Below are 17,032 nucleotides of genomic sequence, written 5' to 3'. Positions count from 1 at the left end.
GCAAATCAAGAGTGACACGACCCCGCTCCCAAAAAACCGTTTCTATAAAACCAAAGTTACACTCTACAGTTATGGTTTGACGCTGTACAGAGTCAGACCGAGAAAAGCCCGCAACGATTTTGATAGCACACGCAGTGCAAGTGTTATATTAAACGTCAAACTTCTTGAAATTATGGCGTATAAATAACACTTGCAATGCGTGTTTTATCAAAATCGTTGGAAACTTACCTCAGTCTAATAGCAGTCACCCAGCCAGTCACTCAGTAATTCTAGCACATTAATTTATTAGGTTGACTTTGCTTCTCTTCTCAAATGTAAAATAAAATTAAGAGCTATAAACCTTAACTTTCTGATTGAAATTTTATAGGTAGCTACTTACCTACAAATACCTAAAGAGATTAACTTTTTTATTCCTTTAATCTATATGAATATAAATCGCCAAAAATGGGTTTTCTGTGTATGATAAGATTGATAAGGACCCTGACCAAATTTTAATCATTTTTAGCATTTTTTTCGAGATTTTTTTACGCTCTATACAGGACAGCTGAGGTATATTTCCGACCACCACACACATATGAAAGGTTAAGGAAGATCTGTGTATGATCTGGTATGTATTATTACAAATTCTAAAAACTGCTGTTTTGCTTTTTGGTCCCATGTTCATGTTGTTCTGTGTTCTTGAAATATTCCGTTTATCGAAAAACCCATTTATACTTTTAAAAACGGAATGACCCCAATTCCCCTAAATACGGGACAAACAGAATAGAACACCAGCAACACTCGGTACGTTACAAATAAAACAATTAAATGAAAAACAAAAATTTTATTAAAAGATTTTTTTTGGTAAATGCAAAATATTACCGAACATTACTCATCCGTCACATTCAAACAGCGCATCAAATATTTTAGTTTCCATTAACCATAAGTACAAGCTGACTTATTAATAAACGAGTCAAATAAATAATTAAAATATTAAATTAACAATTTCACAATGATCGTGTTATTACTATTATTTTTGTTTCTTCCTGAAATACGATAATAAATCTAAAATATAAATTAATTTTAGAACACCTTTCTAAAATATTAACAAAATGTATAATTTTTTTTATGGCCAATTAATTATAAAAAAATTGGTGTTTTCAAAGATTTAAAAATCATGCTTATTTTTGACGAACGAAAGTAAAACAACATTTCAAGAAGAAACAAAGATACTTTAGAATATTTACATTATTTTATAATTAGTTAGTAACTGGCAGACCCAGAAGGCACGTGCTTTTTTAAAGTTAGCCATTATTTTAAATGCCCAAATGGGTATAGAATAATTAGGTATATTTATTAAGCAAAAGCTCTTCCGATATAGACATAAGGCACGGATCTTAAGTTTGATGAGATTCTTACAGTTTTATTAAAATATTTCGTAATATATTGCTTTAGTTTGGATATGTTTTATTCCACTTTTCTCTCTCGATTAAATCACAAAATAGTAGGTACATATTTTTTATCGTAATATTTGTCTAATATATAAAATCTCACGCTTAACTAGCAACGCCATCTAATGTTTTCTGTACACCTATGTAATTTCTGCTAAAGTGCATCCATGCCACAGTTAACTTTCATGGAGCAACTGTGGAGTAATAGGTACTATGCAACAGGAAGTAACTTTGGTAAGTTACCTAATGTTACCGTGTTGCAAAGTGTTGCTCCACAAAAGTTAACTCCGGTGTGGATGCACCTTAATATGCCAAAAAGTGGCCAAATGTTGAAAATATGACACACGCCATCTACATTCCTTATTTAGTAGGAGATATGCCTTCCTTGATTATGTATAAGTATCCCATTTTTAGCATTTACAACCCTTTGTAGTTCAGTTAGCCAAAGAAATTCGAATATTGTTAAATTTAGTTACATTTCTATACTAAAACTTAGATCACATTTTCTCTTTTACAGGTAATACCTTTTCCCGTGTACATTAATGGCTCATTTCTTTTATTTCTAGTTATTCATTTCCATCCATTATACCTACGCATATGGCACTGCTGATAAAAATATACATCGGTAAATATAATAAAATAAATCGCAATTTTGAACTCTGTCTTCGCTTAAGATGTAATTGACATTGCAGCGTTATCTCGTATATTCCCGATAGAAACTAATAGATCAAGTGATTTTTATATTTATTTGAACTAAATATCCTACATTATTCGTGGAAAAAGGTATTACCAACACATACATTATCACACCTCCATAATATCATCTTCTATTAAAATTTTGTTCCTCTACATACAAACACAGGGCACCGAAATAATATTATGTATTTAGTATGACTAGTATTAAAATATAATTTACAGTAACCAGAAATCCAAATCTTAGAACATTTTTCTCAAAAAATTACCAAGATTGGAACTCCCTTAACAATCTCGAGGCATTTTTTATGACACGTCTAGTTATGTTAAATGACTGTATGTTATGCTAGTAAATGTACAACTTTCAGACAACCATTTTGACTACTGAGCTATGAAAACATTAGAAATATATAAAAACGAAATTAAAATTTCCAGAAGACCAAATACGCCTCCTGAATAAAAGATAGAGCAAAGTAGAAAAAAGTTGTGTTCTTTAATGTATACAATTGTATTACAACGTAAGTATAATGTACAAATACCTACAATATTTACAAACCCTATTCACAAGAGTTTGAAAAAATAAACAAAAACAAGTGTTTTTCGAACATAGCTCAGTCGCATCAATATAAAATTCACAATTTCCAACTGCTCTCCGTCCATCGCCACCATCAAACCTTCGTTTTAAACACAAAAAGTTCCTTGAACTTTTAATGTTACTCCTAAAAGTCATCTATCTATAATATACCATTTAGATCTCTACCCTAATTAAGATATGGCTTGAAAGTACAAGTGTGTAGCTTTAACTACGGCAGTGCTTACAAATATATTTAAACGAATGATTAGCGTAAAGCTAAAACTAGGTAGGTACCTACTTATCAAAAATATTTAGATTTTTTCTAAAAGCGAAACACTACTGACAATGTCCATATTCGCATTTCATTTTTTTCGATCTACAACAGGCCTGTCCCGTACAAACACTTTTTTCGCCTAGCACATTTTTCTTCTTTTGTTAGGTATAGAAAAAGCAACTCCAATACACAAAATCTTCACAAAATTCGCATCTGTACGGTAAACAATTCCGTAGAAGCATTCCACGAAGTTGTCTACCGTTGTTTCTGAAGATTTCCAGCCTTTGCAGGTAGATAAGTTTGATTTTCTATTATAAATGGTAAAAATAGGCCCAGAGAAATAAACATCGGCTTTAAACGCCGTAAAAAAATCTTATACACGAAATAAAATGCGTTTCTACCTACGGGGCAGCCTGCGAATGCTTCCGATCAGAATACTAACTGCGCTTTGCAAATTTCACTTTTAACTTTCAATACCTATCAAAACTAGTAGAGTCCCTGCTGGTTACATCACTCGCAGCGTCTGTTGAGCTGCTGGAGGAGGTTACAGAAGTCTCGGAGGTGGCTGAAGTGGCGGTGGTGGCGGTGGCGGCGGAGGCAACTGGCTCCGCAGGCGGGTATCAGAGGTGCTCGTCGCGTCCGTTCAGGGGCTGGCGCTCGTTGTGGTCTGAGGGGCGGTTGCGCTTGAAGAAGCCGCACTGGAAGTTAATAGTTAAGGTTATAGATTCTCACAAGATTCCAGACACAACTTACGACAAGAGAGAGACAAGTAACCTCTGAAGACTAAGCTTAAACTCTTAAAGTCAAACCACGCTAAGTTTTTACGCCATATGCTACGTCAAGTACCTATTGTGTGCATTGTCACTGGCAAATCGGTAAAAACTTAGCGTTGTCGAAGCTTGAGCTTTATTGGGCCGTAGTTAGGTCACTGAACTAGAATTCCCTACCTTCACTTATCTACTAAGACGTACTTAGGTATACCTACTTATTAAGTAATTGTTAGATCACAACTTTTTTTACAAAGGCAGATTGTACGTTTTGTGGACGCAAAACAAAACCTTAATACCGGAAATATATTAACTTTTTGTTAAGTATAGGTATGTCATCCCGAAATCCCGATATTTTTTTACTTTTCTATTGTCGTTTGCAGATATACGATGGTCATCTAGATCAGTGGCGTAGCGTGAACCAATCTAGCCGTGGGCGAAAACCACATCTGCGAGGCCCTTTTCAATGTGTTTTCCCAAGGTACTAAAAAGGTTGGCTTTGCGAGCCTCCTAAGTGCGAGGCCGTGGGCGAAGGCCACATTCGCCCACGCCTATTTAGCTACGCCACTGATCTAGATACCTAAAAGAGTGAATTGTAAATCTCACCTTATACAAAGCGAAGATCAACAGCAGCAACAATAAGGCACCCACAACGGCAGCTAAAATGATCACCCATAGCGGTATGGAGCCGCTCTCAGCAGCGCCCAGCTGTGGGGTGACTAGCGTCTGGGCTTCAGCCTGGTGCCAGTGCGTGTGCTTCGGTGAGCCCACTATTGGGAGCTGAGTGACGTGCGCGGCCACGAGGGAGGAGAGCTTCACTGGACGGTCTTTTGAGATCTGGGGAAAAATATAAAATCAGTATGTTTAAACAGCACCTATCGTGATTAATCCACCTAAAACAGTATTGGCTATATGCGAAGTGGGTGGTAGGGTAACTATAGGTGACGACAATCACTATCAAAAATAAATGCTTATCATGGGAAAAAAAATTGTCCATCAATTATTTTAAAAGCCACGGTATTATCGCTTGTAAACTATATCAATGTTCTAGAAACCTTAATACAAGTATATATTCATTCAGACCCAGGGTTAGGTGTATTATTTATATTTAAACTACTTGTTCTCTATCCCCATATTTAAACGCCATAATTAAATTTTCAGTAAACATGCGCATAATAAGCACATGCTTTCAATGTTACCTCGTTGAGCACACTCGCGTTGAGTCTTGTCCGCAGGGCAACCCAGACTTCTTGTCCCTTGAGCAACCTTCCGGTAGCGCAGTGGACTACTGCGCATTTGTACTTCTCGTTACAGCTCTTCAGAAGGGCGCTCAGCTGACTGTCAACCTGGAACTGAATGGGAATTTATAAAGATAAATGTAATACGGCTTGTCATGTGCTAAAGTTACTTATTTCATTCAGGGATGAAGTGCTTAAGGGATGTTTGCGAAGACCAAAATGGATTGTTTGTACAATATAATAAGGAAACGCTTCATCCTTGGTGCGCCGGGTTCGAGCCAGTTCCAGTGGCATTCCAAGGGAGTTTCAGGAAAAGTTTGACTACCAGTATCTGTATCACTGTCACTTGCTCCTGTCACTTGATTCATCCACTGATATCTAAACTTAAGGAGTGTCTAAGGGTAAGGGTACTGGTACTGAACGCGTCGGTGTTATTGTCAATTTCCATAGTAAAATGAACAGTAGTGCAGCTGTCGTTGGAAATGGACTGTCACCTTAAGGCACTAAGGCTCACATAGACGTTAGGTATAATATTTCTGAAACTTTTTATAGCCATCCATAAATTTCTTATTAATAAGTAAAAAACCCAACAAAAAAGTACCTGATCCTCTCGTTTTCTTCTGGCGCTTTCGTGTCTTTGTCCTGATGAATAGCTGCCTCCAGTTTGTGCACTATATCCTGAAAAATAATTGCCATCATCAGACCTCTGTTATGCTGACAGTTTTCATTACCAGAATCACTGACAAAATGGGGAATATTCATCGTGTAGAATAAATAATGAACTATATTATTCTTCTTCTTATTTTTCTTTTTCTTTGTTTGATTCGTTGCTGCAAGTTTTCTTTGCGAAAATAAATTACTTTTTTTTTTATAATAGACTTACCTGATTCAGCATGGCTTGAATAGGAATATCCTCCACCAGTCCTCGAGCTTGAACCTGACTTGAACTGTCCGCCCTGGTAGCCCTGGCCCTGGGATCCCGAATATCCGCCCTGGTAGCTTTGGCCCGATTGTCTTCCACCGGAGGCTTGGCTTCCCTGGCTGGCTGACTGTCGACTGTCGTAGCCCACTCCAGTTACACCGCTTCTGAATTCGCCGTTAACTCCTTGTGCAGCTTGCGCTCCGAAGCCTGGAATCATTTTTTTTGGTGAAATTCTCATAGTATGTAGCAGGTAAAAATAAGTTAAGTTATACTACAGAACCTCTACAACAACGTAGATAAATTAATACTTAGACACCGCCGAGGATAAATCGATTGCTGTGTCATCAAATACAATCCGCTTGCAGAGTGGCATAGACCGCCAGTGTCATCGGGGGGATAAGTCTGGTGAAGTGACAAAGCGAGATGACTCTTTTGAACGATTTTGTGTTTTAACTGAACCGAGTTATGGATTTGATCAAATTACTTAATTATTGTAGGCAAATGATTAAATGGATTCGCCATTGTAATCTAATAATATGCTGCGCGACTTGATCGAATCCCTTAGAGATTTGGCCAAATCTCTGTTTCAATAATTTCTCAGTTGTGACATAAATATAAATCTCACCTCCAATATCATCCTCACTGTCACCAACGCTCGTCAGACCAGCCCTGTACGTCGCAGAATCCCGGTTGATGATATCACGGTTCACCGTCTCCGTAGTCGCGAAGTCTCGATGCACGAACGGTACAGAACCACCTTGGTAGGATCCTTGGGAACCACTGTGCGTTATGACGCCTCGGGAACCTTGCTGGCCGAAGTATCCTTGGTTGCCAGATCTGAAAAAAAGGGTGGAAGGTAAGTAGTCTGTTAAAAGATTATCAATAGCCTTATAAGATAGATATGTATAAGCAAATACTGACAGGCATGCTTGAGTCACACCGAGATAAGTCTGCAACGATTTTGATAGCACACGCAGTGCAAGTGTTATTTTAAAAGCCAAACTTCTATGAAATTATGACGTAATAAATAACACTTGCCCTGCGTGTGCTCTCTAAATCGTTGCACTTACCTCGGTCTAACTCTAAGTATTTGATTGTTAATATAGATGAGGCTGTATGGCTTTGTACAGTCAGCAGCAGAAGTTGCTAAGCGGGCCAGGTGTTCAAAATTATCTTGAGGCGACTCTATTGTTAAGAGAATAAGAGCGTGTCAAGGTAATTTTGAACACCTCGCCCGCTTAGCAACTTCTGCTGCCGACTGTACATTGCATATGTGTTAACTTTGGTTGTCAAAAGTAGACTTCATTTGTTGGGTGACCAGTGGCCACTGATCACAAATCATGGCACAGTAGGTACAACGCCATCTATATCACCTGTCAAACTGAGGCACGAAATTTTCTTCGACTGCATATCTCTTCTATCCAGTCAATAACATAACTTTGATATCCATGAGGTAAACGTACATTCGACCGTATTTTTACAAAGTAAACAAATTTGACAGTTGACATGATAAGAGCTTCTTACTAATATGTTAACCCTTTGACCGCTAAAGAAGTCAACGGACGCACGCGGCTACTGCCCAATATCAACCTTAGTGCTTTCGGACAAGGTTCACGATGAGTCGATGACGCGTCACAGACGATAGACATGGCGTTCAAAGGGTTAGGACATCAAGATTTCATTGATAACTGAATACTTACGCATGATAAGACCCGCCAGCTTCTTGGCCAATCAGCCCTCCATATTCTGTGCTAGTTTCCGCTTGCCACACTATCCTGTTCTGGTCATCGTACACAACCGTCCTATTCAAATATTTCGTCACGGTATAATCTTTCGGTATTTCATCGCGATTGCGATTGTAGTCGAACTTTCCACCGAAGAGGCTATTGAACTGTTCTCTGGCTACAGATTCAGCTTCCATTCTTTTTCTGGCTTCCTCTTGGGCTAGTATGGAGTTTCTGTCATAAGATCCAGAGAAGCTAGAACCGCCATTTTGCCTGTAGCCACCACCTGATTGGCTGGAACTGCCGCCTGACTGACGGTAACTGCCTCCTGATTGGCTGTAGCTTCCACCTGATTGGCCATACTGTCTACTTGCTTCTCCGATGAACTGGCCAGCTTGGCTGCCGGAGTAATATCCTGGAAAATAAAATACGGTACTCGTAAGTTTGTTGAATTACAAAATTTGATTGAATTGCTTATTTTTTTAACTGATACTTACTTTGTTCATACCAGTCGCGGGAATTCTGAGCTATATATTCTCTGTATATGGATGCGAATTCACTGCTTTCCATGGCTGAAAACAGAGACAGATAATTAAGAAGATTAGACAAAGTAAAAAAACACGTATTTCAAAAGTGGAAATGATGTTTCTGAAATAATTTCCATGTAGTTATACAACAGAACTGAAACAAGTAACAATGTAAAACGGTAGGAAAAAATATTGAGGTAAATGTGATGACGACCGGCATATTTTTTTTTGGCTGGGAAGACCATCATAGGGCAAGAACTCTCGTACGTATGTACTTTACTGAGACACTGTCATAAGGAAGAGCTTCGCTCCTTCTTCTCTACCGACCTTCTGTAAGTGGAGTGTGTGTAGAAACGCAAGAGTTAGAAGCGACAAAAGAGTATGTAGATAAATGATTAATGAAACCAACCTTCCTTCTCTTTGTTGAGCCATGACACGTAGGGCGAGGACACGATGAGGTTGGCCGGGTTGACGTTGCGGGCTACGTCGCACCGCACGTTGCCCAGCGGCTGCGGCTGAACTAGCATGTACATCAAATTCTCCTCTGAAATGAAAATGATTTCGTTTAAAAGATTGAGCTTATATGTTAGATCAACTCGCTTTATTTCGAACAGTTGATAGCCCCAAATATGGGTATTAGAGTGGGCTCTAAGCTCTAATGTAATTCTTCCAACTGTTTATTGTAAGTAAAGAGTAGTCATAGATAATTTACAAGTGAGAGTCTCGTACGGTCGAGTTCACAAACATTTTTACAAGTTGGCTTGTAAAGATGTTTTGTATAATCATAAAAATGTAAGTTTAGTACTAAGTTAATTGTAATTTAATTATATATGAAAATAAACAGTTTAAAAGATATGTTTAAATTTTTCGCCTTATTACAAAGGCATAAGGTGCAAAAGTGTAAACATATCTTTACCGATGCCGTACAGTACAGTCCCGTACCATACAGTCGATGTACGACCACATGATGACGAACTCAATGTTGTACTTGTGGAAGACCTGGGAGCCTACATTACTCAAAGAGCCTCAGAAGCTGGTTTTACCGGTAAGAGTCTGGTATAGCCACATGATGTAAAACTCGGTCTCATCGTCGGTGAAGTCGTCGTTCCTAATGTTGTACTTGTAGATCTGAGGGCCGGGCTTGGCCTCGGTGACATCTAACTAGCCTTAGAAGCCGGTCTTACCGGTGAGATTCTGGTACGACCACATGATGTATAAAACTCGTTCTCATCGGCGGTGAAGGCCCCCTCGTTCTTGATGTTGTACTTGTGAACTGAGGGCCGAGTTTGGCTGAACTCCAACTAGCCTTAGAAGCTGGTCTTACCTGTAAGAGTCTGGTACGGCCACATGATGTAAAACTCGGTCTCATCGGCGGTGAAGGGTCCCTCGTTCTTGATCTGGTACTTGTGAATGACCTGAGGGCCGAGCTTGGCCTCATCGGTGAAGTTCTCCAACTCGTAGAGGGAGGCGTTGTAGTGGAGCTCGGGAGGGTCGGAGGTACTGAAATGTAGAAAATACCATATTTATATATGCAGGTCTTTTAAAAAGCTAAATGCCCTTACACGTCACATTAAACAATGATCTCATGAGATTGCGACCCTCTGTCATGAGGAAATGAGGAAGAAGACGAGTAAAAGAGAGGCATTGGCTGTTATGACCAAAGAACAAGCAAGCGATTCAAAATATTAGCAATTTGTCTCGATCAAACAATTCACGGTTTTTTTTCTCTTTTTCACGAACTTCCCAGTTTTCCGTTATTTATATTTTTTCTACATCACTCGTTTAATGTTTTTTGTACAATAATTTCCAGATTTTTGATATGATGAGCAAGTATGTAACCATTACTTATTCAATTCTTTTGTCAATTTACGTCAATTCATGATCATCACCTTAGTCATATTTTTTTGCACATCACATATATAATTTTTTATGTTTACACATCGACAACATTATGCATAATAAGCACATATTATTTCGAAATCAATGAACCTACACAGTAAAACACTTACCCAATGACTGACAGCATAGCTTTAACCACCACACCAATGGAGAGATGCTGCACGTTGTCATAATTGGTGTTCTGTTCAGGATTCGTGGAGTTGGTCTCCATATCGAACATCATACTGGAAACCGTGGTGTCGACCTCGAGGACTACGCGGAAACGGACCTGGGGAGACGAAGGGTGGATAATAGTGGATATAAAACAGTAGTTTACAACATCTTTGTGGAATTGGTCGGAATCCGTTTTATAATGGAACTTGATAATGTAAGGTCGCTAAACAGGAATAATTTCGTACATTGACCCGCATTTCCAAAGAGCATAGTTAAATTGCTGTTGCACAGCAATATAATTATGCACGTGCGATAGAGATAGGAAATGGTGGGTTAATGCACGAAATTCTAAGAGGGAGAGAAACTACATATTGAGAATCTAACGAAAAGCAATTTAAAGAAGTGTAATTAGAATGAAATGTGCCTGAAGCAGTAAGTATACCAACCTTTTCATCTCTAGACATAGGATTGCCCAGATCACACTTCAAAGTGGTATTCAGACTAACATCCTTCCCACCAATGACCGAGCAGTAAATGTTGGCTTGACTGGCTTCACTGTCTTTATCCAGCCTCTCCATCTTGGCGAAGGTGACTCCAGCAGGGATCTTCAGGTAGTAAGTCGCTTCGAAGGCGTCCTCGCCACTGTTCGAGACTGTCACGTCGAGGTTGATGTTCTCTCCGGAGCCGAGGGTGTATTCTCTTATCGGCCTGATAATGAAGAAAAAAAATAGAGACCAAGAAGATAAAATTGATGATAAGTTTGATTGCAATTAACTTTCTTCTTGTTCATAACAAGCTCTCTTCAACTTGTCGCACCATGATGCATACAAGGTCAAGCCTAGATGACAATCATTTATCGACAAATGCCAATTTATTTATTTAAGAACTTATTCTGGTGTACGGCAAATAGTATCAGCACTGTCAACTTACGAGGAAACCTGCATATGCAGATCAGGTATGCACACGTTGTCCGGACCACAGTTCTTCTGTATATTCAGGGAGTCTGCGGCCTGAACGCTCTGCGTCTGGTCCAGGACCGGCGGTACAATGTCACCGTGCGGCTGGCTCATCAGGTTGTACGTCATCTTCACTTCGATGGGGGTTAGCTTGTCGCGGATCTCCTCCTGGGATGGAAAATTTTTAGTCAACATTTCGATTATTTTTAGATGACAATTTTGTATACCACTTTTAGAGATCCCCAAGAAATACTGAACATCGTTTGAATAAGGTGTTTTGATTACCGAACACGTAAAACGTGCGTGGAGGCAAAAGATGTATCGGCTATCTAGACTAACCATGATTAGTTGGGTGAGGGTCTGGTTGGGTGATGCCGATGGACGTTGTAAAGATCCTAGGGACTTAATTTAATTTAATACATTCAAGTTTGTCTACCTACAGACCTTCCTAGATTAGGAATGCCTATCAGTTAAAGTAGCTAAATAGCACTCACATCCAAATAGACGGTGAGGCTGTCACACTTCTGCTCGCCCTGCACGAGCACAATGGTTGTCGTGTAGGTGGACTCTCGTCGCTCGGTCAAGATCCTCTTGGTTGTCGTCTTCCTCGAGTCAAGGTCCAAGCTCACGTTGAATTCTGGAAGATTCATTAAATTTAAATGTTACTTACATTTTTGTAACAAACATGTTTCGACAACTATATCTATGACATGAATAAATAATCTCATCACCTATTTGAAGACGTAGACCATAATTATTGTTGGTATGAAGTGCAAATTCATCTAACACAAACAGTGGTGCAAAACTAGTGTATGCTAACATCAATTGGCTACTGAGTGGTAAATAAGTATGTGGTTTTATTTGCACCGAATGACAATGATGAGTAATATTGCCAATCGCTACTTCTCCACTCACCAAAGTAGCAGATGTATCCTTCCGCTTGGAAAAAAGAATACAAATTTTGAAAACATCACGTTTTCGGAAATAGTTACAATAAGTCATCTTACTTTCTTAGTAGAAGAAGCTAATATTTGTATATATGGTTCATTTGTATGAATGATGACAATTATACTGATAATGTTGATATTGACGATGTCGCTGCTACTAGTTGATGATAAAAGAGAGGCAACATAGCCTTCTTAGATATCTCGTACATAGGGGATAAAAACAATGCAATAAATGGCGTTGATGATGACAATAATGATCATGATTATCGATGATCGAGGTCGATCAGTGAATGGCCCAAACCCGATCACTGAGCAAGTGTGCGTGCGAAACCGACTTGTTATAAAAAGTAGTCACAGTTTCTACCTCTATCTTTGAACTCTGTGATGATGATATAGTCTCTATCAATGTTGATCATGAGAACGATGATATAAGGGATAATCATACTTAAACTAGTATAATACTCACCAATTTGTCGGTCTACATTGATACCGCCGTACTGCAGGCAGTAAATAAGCTTGGAGCAGACGGCTTTAGTCCCATCCCTAGTGGTACAGCGTTTGTCTGTCAATGATATCAACTTAGTGTCCTCTTGGAATTTCACTTCAGCCATCACTTTTACTACCGGTCTGGACCTGAAAACAAAGAATTAAAGATCTTTATCCAATGTTATAGGCAAATAAATGCGAATATGAAAGCGAAGTCTATTTTTATCCCAAACACTCTTAATAATCACTTTTAAAAATCTCAGCATAAAAGCAAATTCAACATTCACAAATACTTACTTCAAAAACACAACACTGTCCGATTTATAAGCGCCAACAGCCAAGTCATTGTAGCTATTATCGTCCAAATCAACGCCTCCAGACAAAGAGAAACCGAACGTCGTCAAGTATGGAGAGATGTCTTCTGCCTTGATAGCTTGGGAGTACTTGTCCCTGATGCCAGTCTCGCTGCCTTGGAAAATGTAGACGACGCCGCGACCGTGCTCGCCGCCGTATGGAGCTCCTACTGCGATATCTGGAACAAGAATAAGCTTGTAAGATGCTTGGGGGTTAGGTTGACTAGTTGTTGTCTTATGACAATTAATTCGCTTTATCTACAATTTTGTATTGTGCATTAAAGTATAAATAAATAATTAAATGTTTCTGTTGGATAAAATAGAAAATTAATAGTATCTATGAATTTGGAAATACTACAGTATAATAAATAATATTACCTCCAAAACCGTCATAATTGATGTCCCCAAGCGATGCGACGGATAAACCAAATCGACCCCTGGACACCTCTCCATTGATCCAATGGTTTTTCGTGAATGACTGAAACCACAAAACATTACATTGTAACTCAGTTAAAATTTTGAGTGTTAGATGTATAAGGAGGTCAAAGGATTTCCAGGAGGCATATTTATGGATAATGATAATAATTTATGTCTCATCGGAAGATCAGCGCTGGAAGTCGATAGCATTATCCCGAGATGAACCCAATTCGTTGCATTTCCTATGTTTTTTTGTATTTAAATTTTTTACTCTTTCGTGTTTGTGTTTATGAATAAAGCATTTCATAGTAGAAAACTAGTGTAGTTAATTTACCCTATCTTTCCCCTGATAAATGATGTAGATCCTTCCATGCTCGAAGCCGTCGCTCTTAGGTTTGCTGAACATGGGCGAGCCGACAATGAGGTCATCTTGGCCGTCGCCATCGATGTCACCAGAGGCCAAGCTGTAGCCGAAGTAGGAGCCAATCTGAGAACCACTGATGTTCTGGATGTTCTGCAGATCCCAGGTATAGAGGACCACCTGTAAATAATAATAAATTAGAATTTAATGTGATAGAAAAAATCGGATGTCCAAAACACGGCAAAAACTAAAAGAATGCAGAATAAGTGACAACCAACGCAAGGTTTTGGATGATTTTGGTCGAGGATTGCATTCAATGGCGAGAAATGGGACAAGAATATTATATCAGTGAACTAGAAAAACTAAAGATAAGCTATTAATGAGAGAAATTATGTGATGAGTAGGCGCTGTTTTGGAAACTTAAGCAGTTGTCCATTTACATTTTTTTACAATTCTACTTGAGGAAGCCTGCGTTGATGATCACAAACTAAGAATTCCTCATTTTTGTCATGGATATACTCGTATTTTTTACAATTATTTCAAATTACCGTTGTTATAGTTACATAAGTTTAGTTATTCATAATTTTTAGTGTCATGTATTTCAGTGCCTTCTTCATGGCATGGCATTTGCGACAAACGTTTTTTGAACAATCTTTCATACTTACCAGGCCCTTCAGTCCAGCTCCCCTCGGCATACCAACAGCGACTCCTTGCTGTTTAGTACCAGCGAAGTCTCCCACGGCCACCGAATAACCCATGTACGAGTCGTCAAACTTGGGGTTTGCTTCTGGAGTGGCAATCAGGATAGGGTTCGAGGCAACGCTCTGGGAGTATATCTGACCTAAAACGCAAAGACGAATTTAAGAGGATGGCAATAAAAAGTTGGTCATGTGGATGATTTCAATGTCTTTTGTGGAAATTCTTTTGATATAAATTAGGTGTTACAAAAATGTGTTGAAAGAAGTGACTGCATAATTCTGATTTCTTTAGCGATACAACCGAGTATGAAATCATCCACATTATATAAGAGATGTAGCACTCAATGACAAGGAATTAAAATAATGATATAATGGTAACATTAAATTAATAATGATAAATGGTAAATTGATGCTTATAAATGTTTATTAACTCGTAGTTTTAAGCATTATGGATTGTAATGAACGTTTGTATTTTTCATTATACATATGATGATAAATAGCACCTCGTTAAATTAGCTTTATAATTATAAATCATATTGTTATAATATTATGGTCACCAAAGCCTTGTTTCAGCTATCGAATTAATTGAAAAGCCAATTAATTGTTTAAGTTTAAAAATTATATTTGTAAATACATTACTAAGCGTTACATTATTCCCTTCGCGCCTTATGAAATAAATTGTCATTGTTTATTTTAAGAATAAATAACTAAAGAATTTTTGGAAAAACCTATCTACTCAAGCGTTATAACAAATTTGTTTTGAAAATATGAATAGCATATTCGTTTTAAATAAATTATTAAAGTAACTAGCGAATATATCGTCGTCGTGATTTCCAAAGCTGATAATTATGTGCTCGATTGACCTAGCCAACTAAACACATAAGGTTACATATTTGATTAAAACCGTGTACTTGTCAGATTTAGTAAGCGTGATGACGAATATATATATTTTTTAACCAAAAACATATATCATGAACAAAACTATAAAGACTGGACCATCAACGCGACCAAAAACATCGCAGAATTGAAATAAGGCATCTCGATATTTATAAGTAAAAAAACTTTGCGTAAGCAAAACTCAACGATAATAAATCAATATCAATGATGAATACGAGTATGATGATAGTAACTTTTGACATAAAGTAATGACTTGGCTGTTGATATATTTTTTCTTCAAAAAGAGACAACGAAACACGAAACACATCATGCGGCAGAAAATTTAATGAACTAAGCTTTTTCTGCGAGGTTGTGATTACGTATTTTTGCCATTTTTCTGTTTGAAAAATGGACTTTACAGTCGATGTCATGATGTCAATTAAGCTAATGAAACCGAACTACTCAAATAAATGATTGTCAGGAAAGTAATAACAATCACAAAGATGAATAGTTTAGTTGACACAGTTTGTATTATTAAATCTAACTCTGTAAGTTCGAGACTAATTCTCACTAAAATATAACTAAGTATAGTCCTTAAGTAAGTCCCATTAGTCTCTTAAACTAAAGGGTCACCATTCAGGGTAATTTACCAACGCCCTCTACTTCTATACATGAGAAATTTTGGGATTTCTAGACAGTAAGTATTAATATAAACAACCATGTTAGTAGATACTAAATCGGACACATTGTTACTGTTCTACTCACGAAGGCGATCCCGTACATGTTTCCTTACAAGAATGACGACAGTAACATTAATTATGTCTCCACCACTCTTTACTCAGTCAATCCTACTTTACTAATGTCCTTAGGGTTAATGTTGCTTAGTTTTCGTCATTCTTATAATACATTTTCTTAACAATTATGTTCCATGTTAGCTTCCCCGCCTTCGTGAGCACCTATATTAGTGGAATTATCTCGAACATTAGCAGAATTAAGATTTAAAACAACTGTAAATGGTTCACAAGGCATTAGGATTAGGCGCTCATAAGCCTGGCTATGTTATTCGGTTAACGAGTTATTGGTTCTGGCCTTGTTTTACCTTCCTCCGGTATTTTCATATAGTAGCTGTTGAATGGCTGGGTAGGATCTATTGATATTGTTCGCCCTGTGGATTGAACATTTCAGACACACTTAATTCTCCGCGTTGAACTGTTGAAGCTTGATAATGGTACAATAATGCGCCAGATTAAAGTCTCCAAACAACGAGTCTCAGGAAAAGAAAGTAAAGAGAAAATGAAAGGAGTTAAAAGGAATAATGCGATTTTTTTACCTTGCCAGTACCAGCTGCCGGGTGCTCCCATGAATAAACGCTCGAATCCGTTGACATCCTGGAAAGGAGAGAAAAAATTGTTGCAGTTTATGTAATCTTTGATTTTCTCAGACTTAGTTTAAGATTATCTAGTGTTTATTTTTGTGGGTCAACCTATTCAATTCAATTCAATTCAATTCAATATCTTTAATGTCAAAAAAAAACACCATCTTAGCAATATCTTTCTTCACTACTAGCATTGTGTTACGCTTCACAGCCCAGATCAGAATTCTATCTCATTTGCCTGTATTGTTCAAGATATCATTAAAAACTTTTACCTAGATCAAGTGGGTGCTATTCTGAATGTAATGACATCATTATAAAATATTTGCGTTTTGAATTGACTCTATCTTATCTTATCTTATTTT

At 37.9% G+C, this 17,032-nt stretch overlaps 1 protein-coding gene and 1 long non-coding RNA gene across 5 annotated transcripts in view; one reads left to right on the top strand and one right to left on the bottom strand.

Annotated features, from left to right (window-relative positions):
• LOC134793034 (uncharacterized) overlaps positions 1-17,032 on the top strand; it is a 459,561-nt gene that overhangs the window by 53,580 nt on the left and 388,949 nt on the right. The window lies entirely within an intron of this gene.
• LOC134793002 (integrin alpha-8) overlaps positions 809-17,032 on the bottom strand; it is a 199,155-nt gene continuing 182,931 nt past the window's right edge. For 2 of the 4 annotated variants that reach the window (XM_063764511.1, XM_063764512.1), the window contains 21 exons: positions 16,626-16,683; positions 16,395-16,460; positions 14,387-14,562; positions 13,695-13,901; positions 13,322-13,421; positions 12,888-13,122; positions 12,571-12,737; positions 11,652-11,794; positions 11,132-11,325; positions 10,648-10,909; positions 10,159-10,316; positions 9,474-9,649; positions 8,559-8,693; positions 8,120-8,194; positions 7,599-8,037; positions 6,524-6,735; positions 5,860-6,105; positions 5,578-5,654; positions 4,938-5,090; positions 4,345-4,575; positions 809-3,669 (listed from right to left, as the gene is read on the bottom strand). In XM_063764511.1, coding sequence (XP_063620581.1) covers positions 3,592-3,669; positions 4,345-4,575; positions 4,938-5,090; positions 5,578-5,654; positions 5,860-6,105; positions 6,524-6,735; positions 7,599-8,037; positions 8,120-8,194; positions 8,559-8,693; positions 9,474-9,649; positions 10,159-10,316; positions 10,648-10,909; positions 11,132-11,325; positions 11,652-11,794; positions 12,571-12,737; positions 12,888-13,122; positions 13,322-13,421; positions 13,695-13,901; positions 14,387-14,562; positions 16,395-16,460; positions 16,626-16,683 — 3,588 coding nt within the window. In that variant the 3' untranslated portion in view covers positions 809-3,591. The remainder of the gene's footprint in view (positions 3,670-4,344; positions 4,576-4,937; positions 5,091-5,577; positions 5,655-5,859; positions 6,106-6,523; positions 6,736-7,598; positions 8,038-8,119; positions 8,195-8,558; positions 8,694-9,473; positions 9,650-10,158; positions 10,317-10,647; positions 10,910-11,131; positions 11,326-11,651; positions 11,795-12,570; positions 12,738-12,887; positions 13,123-13,321; positions 13,422-13,694; positions 13,902-14,386; positions 14,563-16,394; positions 16,461-16,625; positions 16,684-17,032) is intronic. The other 2 variants (XM_063764513.1, XM_063764515.1) reach the window with 1 other exon arrangement.

This window comes from Cydia splendana, chromosome 8, assembly GCF_910591565.1.
Source record: "Cydia splendana chromosome 8, ilCydSple1.2, whole genome shotgun sequence".
Taxonomy (NCBI): domain Eukaryota; kingdom Metazoa; phylum Arthropoda; class Insecta; order Lepidoptera; family Tortricidae; genus Cydia; species Cydia splendana.
The sequence above is the reverse complement of the archived record's forward strand: the minus strand, read 5'-3'. Positions and strand labels throughout refer to the sequence as shown.